The following is a 10,521-nucleotide window of genomic DNA, read 5'->3' as shown; positions in this document are numbered from 1 at the left end:
AATAATTTGTATGGACTGAAGCTAAAACCCAAAGAAGGCATGAAAATACTGTACTTGTATTGTAATGGCAGATGCAGTATTTTATTGCAGCAAAAATTAGGCAGTTTAAGCAGCACAATTCAGGTAAATCCCGCTGGAGTGTGACGGGCCAGTGGGGCCGGGCACGGGAACCTCGGTGGGCAGTGGCGACGCACCCCTCCTTCCCTTCTGTTCCTTTTCCCCACAGCTGCAGAGGGGCACAGACACGGCCCAGCACGGCCCAGAGCACAATGCCCTCCGCTTTTCGTTTCTGCTGCCTGTGGTTGCGATGCCACAAGCGCTGACAAAGGCCAGCCGGGCGGGACCCGCGGTGACAGCCGGGCACCGCAGAGGAACGGGGACACCCAGCGCGGCCGGGGCGGCCTGCCGGGCCGGCTCAGCGCCCACCGAGCGGCTGCCGAGCCGAGGGCAGGGGCTGCCGGCAGGCGCCCACCCCAGCCCGGCCCCCGGGTCCTTGAGGCTCGGCAGGGCCCGGTAGGGCTCCCGCCGCCGGCGCGGCCCGCGGGGCGTGTCCCGGGCAGCCCCGCTCCGCCCCGGCCCGGCCCGGCGGGGCAGCGGCGGCGGACGGGGCAGGGCCGGGCCGGAGCCGCGCAGCGGCGGCAGCGCCATGGGGCTGGAGACGGAGAAAGTGGACACCCGCATCTTCATGGACGACGACGACAACTTCCCGCGGAGCGGCGGCCCCGCGCTGTCGGACGCGGAGAAGTGCGCGGAGGACGAGCTGGACCGCGACCCCCACGGGCTGAACTCCCACCTGCAGGTGCGGGCCGGGCCGGGGCGGGCGGGGCCGGGGCCGGGGCCGGGGCCGGTGCTCGGGTGCTGGCGAGGGGGGTCCCCCGCGGGCTCCCCGCGCCCCAGCTCCCCGTGACGGTAAAGCCTCCTCTTGTTCCAGCTGGGGTTCGAGGATGTGATCGCGGAGCCCGAGCTCACCCACTCCTTCGACAAGGTGTGGATCTGTAGCCACGCTCTGTTTGAGCTCAGCAAGTACGTGATCTACAAGGTCCTGACTCTGGTCCTCGCCATTCCGATGGCCCTGGTTGTGGGGATCGTCTTCGCCACGCTCAGCTGCCTCCACATCTGGTAAGGGCGTGCTGTGTCCGGGCTCTGCCGGCAGCTCCGCAGAGCTCCTCTCCTCTAGCATTCACTATTGCCCAACCACGGGGCGCCGACTTTACACAGCTAGCCAGATCTGCTAGCCAGATCTGCTAATATTAACTGCTTTATTTCTAAAGGGACAGAAAAGGAAACAATGCTTTCTCTGTGATTCAGTTCCCTGCCTTGGTTTTACCAGCGGTCTGTCATGACTATATAAGCTCCTTGGGGCAGAGAACCTGTGTTCGCCCTTGGACAGCACCTACAGCAATGCATTCCAACCTTGGCTGGTCTTCTTGAGTGATGATAGTGACTGGATTTGTTTTTTAAACTGAAGTGCAGAATTTGTTCAAACGTGTATTTTAAATGAATTATCTAGGCAGAAGTATAACTAACACCTGAAGTTATTACTAATTTTTTAGTACTGTTACCTCTTTCATTTTTTTCCTCACAGACTGAAGAAAGCTTTTGAGGGCCCAGCTGGCTCTGTGTTACTGACATAGAATGTCGCGCCAGTGCCTTGCATCTGATGCATAGCTATCTCTAGATGCAGTGCTCCAAAGCCCTTCCACCTAAGCAAAAAGCCCTGCTGAGCTCAGGAAAGCTTTTTCTGGCCATGGCACAAGTTCACAGGCAAATACACTGGCCGTCACAGTCACAGAAAACCTGTGTACTTTAAGCATAATGTGATCACAAAATATCAGGAAGAGTATTTTGAGACCAGAAAGGGGGATGATGATGGAGAAGGGGGAAAGGTGGGGAGTATAGTGAGGTTGAGGAAAGAACTGACAATCCAAAAGCCTGTAGAGGAAGGGATGAATGCAGATTATTGACATTATTTCTGCAAACCAAGATTTTCCACATACATGAGTTTTGGGCAAAGTCTAATTTGATTTGGGTAATACTGGAATCCTTTTCCTTTTATCAAGGAAACGGAATACAGAAACTGGAAGTGAACTCAAAACCGTAGGAATACATTGATTATCTGAACTTATGGTGGCAATCTTGTGTGTGCAGATTTCAGTTTTTGAAAGTACAATGGAAGCTTGTGTTGGTGACATTGTCAAGACTCTTTGAAAACTGATTAACTTGAATTGTGGAACATAGTGTTTGCACAATATCCAAAAGAGTTGCAGTGCAGTTTAGGGATGCCCACTTGCTATGTCTCTTGTTCCCAAATTGTTACAAACAAACAGTTCATAGGCATAGTGTTGCCCAGATTTTTAGATTTGTCAGCTGTCACTCCACCATAGTGTGCAGTGTGACTGCAAAAGGGTATGGTGAGTATGTATAGGTTTTCAGTAGTGAAATATCTGTGGAAAAATTCATCAATGCCAAATTTATTAAAACTGTAGTGCTTTTTTTGTGCTTCAGAAGGATCTTGTATCTGGATTTCACAGACTGGATACAGGGTTTCACTGACCTAGGACTCAGAGGTCAGTTACTATTTATGCACGCAGTCCCTAGTGACTATCTCAGGAACTGGGGGTTCTCAGTACATGTGAAATGGGACTGTCTGAATGTAGCGCTTCACTTGAAAGGGTTCTCTCCACTTTCTGTGAACACACTTGCTTTCCCAACAAATCAGTTTCCCAGGTTCATTGTCAACATAGAATTGATCTTTTGTTTTGATCTTCCTTGCACCTGGCATGGATGTGAAAGAATCACATAACTCAGTAGTGCTGTCTACATCCCCTTGGACTCCATCCAGTGCTACCATCCAAAGGCAATACTGCCTCATATTCCCACAAACTCAAGCTGGATTTGTTCCAACACACTGAGAGTAAGTTGGCATCTCTAAGTTGGCACCTCTTCATGTTCCAGGTACCATGTGAGTGAGGAGTTCAACGTTGCTGCATTTGAGAGGGTGGTGCAAAAGCAGTACACGTTTAAAGGCCCTAAATACAGAGTACAGGGTAGTTCCCTTGCAGGCCCATTGGGTCTGAAAAAAAAAGTAATTCCTTGTTTTGTACATGAAAGAAAGGGAATTCCATTATAACTTCAGCTGTTTAAATGTCATGGGAAGACCCTGGGGCAAACCGCCCAGAAGTCTGTCACTAAGAGTCTCTCTGCTTCACTTTTGTCATCTAAACCAGTGAGGTGATGATGTTGATATGTTGTAAGGGAGCCTTTTCTAGGGATAAATTCAAAAGTGTTTCAACAACTTGTGGAGGTGCTCAAGCAGAAAGCTCTGTTGATGTCACACATGTTGTTGCAGTTTTATCAGCATGTTAAAATCCACATGTCTAACTCAGCATTTCTGACACTCAGGGGCGCCTTGTGAATTGCCCCATCGCATCTGATACTAAATGTTGTCTTTCACCTGAAAAAAAAAACTAAGTAAGAAACATATAGTAATACACCTCATTTTCATTTTTAACCATAAAGATGGAACATATTATGTTCCCAAACTGGCTGCTTGAGCCAGAATTTGGTTTCATACTACCTGGTAAAAGATACTGATGGGCTGAACCTGAGCCAGCTATTAGGCTGGTGATCCACATACAAGCCAGTTCAAGGAAGTCAACTTCACATTTTTCGATTACTGATGACTGTCATTCTCAGAATATACAGGCCACACTGAGTTGTGACATCTTTCTGTGAAATTAGTAAGCTTTTAAATATGTCCTCGGATTGTAGCTCTTAAGGTTGTTGATTTTTGAACATTAACAGAACACTTCTGGTTTTACAGGCAGCTCATGCAAAATTGTTATATTTCTTGTAGATCAGTGATGGATTCTTGTTCCAAGCCACATGTTTGCAACCTCTTGGAAATTAAAGCTTGAATTTCATGTATGCTGTTTTGTAGTTTTATCAGAATAGTGTTCTGGTACATTGCATATTTACACTAAGAATCAGTGACCCATAATTTGAGTCTTGGATCTGAGATGGGCTCACTTAGCTCTGTACATCATAGGCTAAAGCATGATGTAGGTATTCACAGCACTTCTCCACTTGAGCTGCCATTCACAGTGCTAAGACAGAACCATGGATTTACATGAAAAGCAGATATGGACATGCATTATTTCTTACCTTTTTGTATTCCACAACTTCATTTACAAAACTGCTGCTATCACATTCAATCCTAAAACCATGTCCCTACTGACTCCTTGAAATCTAAATAAATTACACTACAGCTAGGAAGGCCTACCTTATAATCTGGTGGTGCTGTCTTGATGCCTCTCTTTGATGTCCAGTACATATCCCTTGGTTTAGGAAAAAAAAGTATGTGGATGTTGCCTTGCTTCTTTTGTAGTAGTTTTATCATCTCCAGTCTATCCAGGTCCTGGAATATATAATATTTGATTTTAATGCACTTCAAATACTGTGTATGAGTTGTGAAGAGCTCTGGTGGTTATCCATTGCCTCACTTGTCCCAATGGTTAATGGCATGCAACAAGCTGTAGAATTGCTAGGTAATTTTTAGCCTTTTCACAATGCTTGCTTGTATTGTAGAGCTATACAAGACTTTTCATTCACAATCATAATATAGTACATGGAGTTAGTTAATTTAGGCACAGAAACATAGAGCATTTGAAAAATAGTATTAAGACATTTCTGAGATTCCATTTTGAAAAACCTTACAGGAGAAGGCATGATTCTTCACTTTGAAGCCAGAATCTCAATTAATGGTGCATGACTGCTCCAACATTGTTGCCTACATCTGTAAAAAGTTGATTCTCATTATCAGTGGGAATTAAACTGTGCTCTGCCATTTCCAAGACGTGTTTGGTTCTTGACAGTGCTCGTTCAGGGCTTAGCAAGAAGAAAAAGTAACGTGAGCAAAAGTGAGAAATGTTGAGGGGAATAATTTTGTAGATGTAATGCCTTGAACAGAATAAAGAGAAAATAGGATAGAAGGGGAAAAATGGGATAATTGGCGCTTTTCAGTTCAACAGTTCCCATAAGACACAATTCATCCCACTTGGTCAAAGGAGGTGTATTTTATAATATATATACATAGCAAGATTCAGTGAGAGGTCATATAGGTAGCTGTCTTCAGCTTAGATGACAAATTCAACAGACCTTTTGTTTTCTTCCCAATGTGGTACTACATGGTAACACTAGCAGTACCAATATGGCATCAGGGTACCTACCATGTCTGTGAACAAAACTGCAGACCAGGCTAAATCCACAGCAAAGAATGGGTACATTATATTTGTCAGGTCACAAAAACAAATACAGGGCTTCTAATGGCATTTGATTATTAATTTTTAAGTGTGACTGGTCACTCCATGGAAAGCACATTGCACCCTCTGATAATCTGGAAGTATCGCACTGTCAGATAAGATATCCTGTGCAGAACGGGATGCAGACTTGTACACATGTAAATACACACATAATTTAAAACTTAGAAAATACCTTTTATGACTCTCCTTGGTGTAAAGGATTTTCTTCTCTGAGGAAAGACGTTTGAGTAAATGTTCTATAAGTAGATGGACTTTTATTTTAAAATTGAAAGTTATTTACATTAATTAGCTTTGGTTGCTATTATGTCTCATGTATCCTCCTATGGATTTAGCCTACATTGGGATTTGCATGCATTTACCATAAATTAAAAACTGTAATAATATGTGCTTAAAGATTGTGAAACATTACCAAAACATTTTAATGTTTATTTTCCATAAGATTACCAAAATAGTTTGACTTCCAGTAATCAAAATAGGTTGAGTTCCAGCACCGTGTGAATTGCCTCTACAGCAATTTCAAGTACTATGATCACTGCTTCTCCAGCCTTCTATATCTTTCTGTGAATCTTCTGCATACTGTGGTATTTGTTTTACTTGTATTTTGTGTGATCCTGTCAACAGAGGGTTCAAAAGAAATGTTGTCTTTTCTGCTTCTCTCCAGTTCAGTTAGGTTTTAAAAAAATTGGCCCAAATTAATTATAGATGGTATCAAAGGAAAAATTACATTGTCCTTATAAACTATCTGAAATGGAAAAGAGGTGAAGTCAGCACAAACAAAATAGCCATTTCTGGTGTGTTCCCTGTATTGCTTGGAAAACTAGCAATTTTTTTTTTTGTTTGCATTATTGATGTTTATCAGCTGTATTCTAACAGGTTAAGGCCTAGTTTTTTATTCTATAAATGATGTATTCTCTATGCAGTGATATTATAGGTGGTTATAAACACATAGTTTACAGGGTTCAGTTTAAAACTAAAGGCACAACTTTCCAGTAATGCTCACAGTTCTATATGGGCTGTTTCAGCAGAGACAAAAGAGAAGGTTTTAGAAAAACTATTCTTGTTTAAATCCATCTGGGCTAGCTTTGAGTAGAGCATTGATGTTCTAGTATATGGCTTGCATTGTATGACAAAAGCTGTTAGATAAACACTGAAAGTAATTAATTTTGATTCTGTACATTTCTAACCTTCAAAATTTTTAAATGTGGTAGGTATTTTCTACTTTGTTAATCTGAGGAGTATTCATTGTAAATACACAGCAACTTTTTTTTCAGACTTAGGATGAAATATTAAATTAGGTATTTTCTGTCATTCCAGTCAGAGTGAAAATTCTGCAATGGAATTATGCAAATGCAAGACTGGGAACTTAAATTTTGAATGCAACAGTGAAGTAGGACAGAGTTTTTTATCATTGTCAAAAGAATCTATATGTTCTTTTACCTAATTTAGGAAGTAAACGTGTTCAGTATGGCCGAGATTTTTTAAAAACCTTGAGCTAGTAGAACTTCAGTAGTATTTATGTACATTTAGTTTGTCTGCACCCAAGTAAGAACAGCTTAGTGAAATGACCAGAGGTTTAGGCCAGTAAATGATTAAGGAAGGAGAATAACTTCAAATATTGTGGTCAGTTGTCATGTATCCACTGGCCCTCGTGAGCTGCCCATATGTGCACTTCTGGCTCTCCTCCACTGTTAGCATGCTTGGCTCAAGCCACCAGTAATGACATTGCTTTGGAATTGGCACACAGGGAGAGCAATCCCCAGATGCTTACCAAAGCTCAGGAGATGAAAGCACAATATTCTCTAGTATGCACCCTGAGTGAATAAAAAGATCTTATCCCCTGACAAGGGGTTCTGACCATATTCTAGTGTTAATTTCTCACTCACAAATGAAGAATTTTACAGGATCATCCCATTTTTCTGAGATGTGGCTTGTACCTGTATTGTAATAATCTGATGTTACCGGATATTGCCTCCCTGTTTCTGTTTTACTGTAGCATCTTGGAATAGGGATGGGTAGGAATGAGACACCAATGGTGTGAAGTGCATGTGTGCCTGTGCACTTGTGTGTGCCTGCAGGACAGACAAAGAAACACCAGAAGATGCAGCAGAGCAAGAACAGATTGTAAAGGCTGTTTCCAGTAAATCAAACTGGGGAACATAGTGTTTCTGTCAACCCCTAAAGACCCACATTCAGATATGACCACAGCACAAGTGAGTCCTTAGGGGATGACTGCTCTTCAGCCATGGTGGGTGGCAGCAGGGCTATGGCAGATCATGTACACCTGCCCTGCCAGGAGTAGGGAGAGACAGCAAAAGTTCAGCATTCTAAATGGCATGTAAACAAATTGCCAGTTAATAAACAGAGACACAACAAAAAGAAAGCTGGTGTCTGTACTCCCATGATGCATACAGATGATTCTGGCCAGAGGACCACATGCATATGCAGGTGTGAGGCCTTGAGCAAACAAAATTGATGGAAAATGACTGCAAGGGTCAACTTGCTTGAGTGTTTATGTTTATGTTTATATTATAAAGTTGTAAAAGGTGAGGAACCACTGCTCTTCCATAAGATGTCACGCCTGTGTTTCATTGTCCTGATTTCCCTGTGCTGTAGCAGCACCAATCTTCCAATTTTTCGTTTTCTCTTTTGCAGGGTTGTGGTGCCTTTTGTGAAAACCTGTCTCATGGTCCTGCCTTCAGTGCAAACTGTATGGAAGAGCCTGACAGATGTTTTTGTTGTACCATTCTTTCAGAGCCTAGGCCGGTGCTTTGCCATGGTTAATATACGCCTGGACCAAGAGTAAACATCAGAGATGTGACACTGCTGTAGTTGTAGCTGGTGTTATACTTCTTTGCTAACCTAACATACAAGCACTTGCCATTCATTCAAAACTTAAATTACAATGGCTGGTTTAAGTGGGAACATGCTGTTTTTATTAAAACTCATTTATTATCAGGGAGATCCATTTAAGAATTAGTAGGCAGTTTTCATAGCTCACTATTTCAACAACAGAGTGATCATGGAGTATATTGGCAACACTTTATTTTAATGGTAGGTTGATTGGTACATTATGGGAGAATTCTCATGGAGGACTAAATGCCACCACAGTGATAATGATTGGTGTTATCGCTATAAATAAATAAAGGAATAGGCTGTGATACCTTAGACAAAACAGATCTCTAGGGTTTCACGCTGACTTTACTGCAGTTCCACCACGGATCATTTTTGGCCTCACTATGCAGAATGATAAACCCAGTCCTCTGTTATCAGCAGTTAAAGTGAACATGACTCATTGCATAAACATACGGGGAAAGGAACTGTTGTGTAATTCTCCTGTATTGGGGGGGAGAGGGGAAGCTCCCTAGAAGTTTATCCCTTAAAATAAGGTGTTAGTTAATGATCTGTAACATTAGCTAATCTGTATATTTTATTTAATGAGAGATTAACTTTGCTGTATATTTTGTACCTTTGTAAATGACAGTTGATCAGGTTTCTATGAAGCATAGTTTCTCTAGTATTTGAATTCTAACCAACTTATTAAGCAGCAAGAGTGAGACACTGCAAAAATTATTTTAGATAACTAAAATTTCCTTTTCTAAATTAAATAGATTTTGAATGTTGCTGTGCAATTCTAATATATTAATTATATATGATTGTGTGTAAAAGCAAAGATTATAAGTGTTTTTATACACGATTATGCAAAAGACTTGGAAATATCTGTTTATGAGAAATGGTTTTTATTAAAAATTTGGTGTAATGAATGCTACCCTGCCTATTTCTGTATATTATTGGCGTGAACATTGTGATATTTAAAGCAGTAGACACTATGCTAGCACTTTAACCAGGTTGCAAGCTCTTATAGAAGGCAAGTGACTGTACTTGGTATCCTTGTCTAATTCTCCTAACCTATTGACTTGACTCTCTCTGTTGCTTTTTTACTATTCCAAAACTTAACCCCTGAAAAAGACCCTTCTTTCTTCTGCACCTAATATGACTTTTTAAACCAGAATAACAGAAAATGTGCAGAGGTACATTAAAATTACATTAGCCTTCTGCTGGGCTTATGCTGCTGTTTTATTTAAATACAGATGGTAAGTTGCAATTGTAAAATGTTTGTATGATTTAGAATGTTATTTTCTAAAATGTCTCAAATTTCTTATCAAACAAGAGGTATCTAATAAAATAATAAAATGTCAGCTGTTTCCCATTTTCAACTTCATTTCTTTTCAGATTTTTCAGCTTCTAAACAAACTCTTAAAATGCCAAACACCATAGAATACTATGCAGTTCTTCCAAATATCTGAGAAGTAAAGAAATTGATATCAATACACTTCCCCTATTTTCAACTGCATTTAGTGTATTTATAGTAGAAAATGACGTATCTCTGTGTGCAGTTAAGCCCATACAGAATGATTGCTATCTCTGAAGAAGGTCTCTCTGCAGATTTCAGCAACATTCAAAATAATGCTTAATTCTTTTAACAGGCTCACGCTTTCTTTACAGATGAACTGCAGAATTTTCCTTTCTTGTCTGTTGGCCTATTAAAGATACCTGGATATTCTTCGTGCATTAGGAACATCTTTCTTTATTAAAAGTATTTTTATCATTTGTGCCATTTAGAGAGGGATTCATATGGCTTTAAAAAACTGGATCTTAATGATTAGTGCCCATGGAAACTGCTCTTGTTCTTTTTTATTCTGCAAGAAGTTAGCTTGTTTTTCAGATGTGTTCTTCAAAATACCTTTCTTGTGTTAAAAATGGAAATAACTCTTTTGAAAATAAAAATTGGCCAGGCTAGGCTTGAACTCTTTTGAGAGTTATTTTCTTTTACAACGTCCAAGGGCTTTTACAAAGATATTTTCCACTGAAAAATATCCCCTTGATGAATTCTTTTAAAAGAGAAAAAGAAAATAAATCAATCAGTACTAGTTCTTGTGTCTAAAAGGAGTCCTAAAAAAGCCTAAGCTTTGAAGGAACCCAAGTCTGCAATTCAAGTTTTGAGAATGAGACCATTCCCCAGAGAAAGATGTATCATTTTACGGTATGCATTCCTGGATATATTCATTCTTAAGTAGCTTACTGAAGTCAACTGGCTCTAGCTACCACAATTAAGTAGAATGGTTTGGTTTGTTCTTATTTTCTTTTCACCATTTCTCTATCTGTTACAAGACTCAAACAAGCTTGTAATCAAAGCTCTTAG

General features: G+C 41.0%; 1 protein-coding gene across 1 annotated transcript; it reads left to right on the top strand.

Annotated features, from left to right (window-relative positions):
- Positions 1–602: 602 nt before the first annotated feature.
- Positions 603–10,104, top strand: CAV2 (caveolin 2). The gene is made up of 3 exons (XM_054275847.1): positions 603–799; positions 932–1,119; positions 7,974–10,104. The coding sequence occupies exons 1-3, from the start codon at positions 647–649 to the stop codon at positions 8,122–8,124; spliced, it is 492 nt and encodes a 163-aa protein (XP_054131822.1). The 5' UTR covers positions 603–646; the 3' UTR covers positions 8,125–10,104.
- The last annotated feature ends 417 nt before the right edge of the window (positions 10,105–10,521 follow it).

This window comes from Melozone crissalis, unplaced genomic scaffold, assembly GCF_028551555.1.
Source record: "Melozone crissalis strain CALT ecotype California unplaced genomic scaffold, PUWL_Pcris_2 ptg000004l_1, whole genome shotgun sequence".
Classification (NCBI taxonomy): Eukaryota; Metazoa; Chordata; class Aves; order Passeriformes; family Passerellidae; genus Melozone; species Melozone crissalis.
The sequence above is the reverse complement of the archived record's forward strand: the minus strand, read 5'-3'. Positions and strand labels throughout refer to the sequence as shown.

Coding starts and splice junctions, on each gene's coding strand:
- CAV2 (XM_054275847.1), top strand. CDS start 647: ATGGGGCTGGAGACGGAGAAAGTGGACACCCGCATCTTCATGGACGAC. Junction 800..931: donor GGCTGAACTCCCACCTGCAG/GTGCGGGCCGGG, acceptor CTCTTGTTCCAG/CTGGGGTTCGAGGATGTGAT. Junction 1,120..7,973: donor CTCAGCTGCCTCCACATCTG/GTAAGGGCGTGC, acceptor TCTCTTTTGCAG/GGTTGTGGTGCCTTTTGTGA.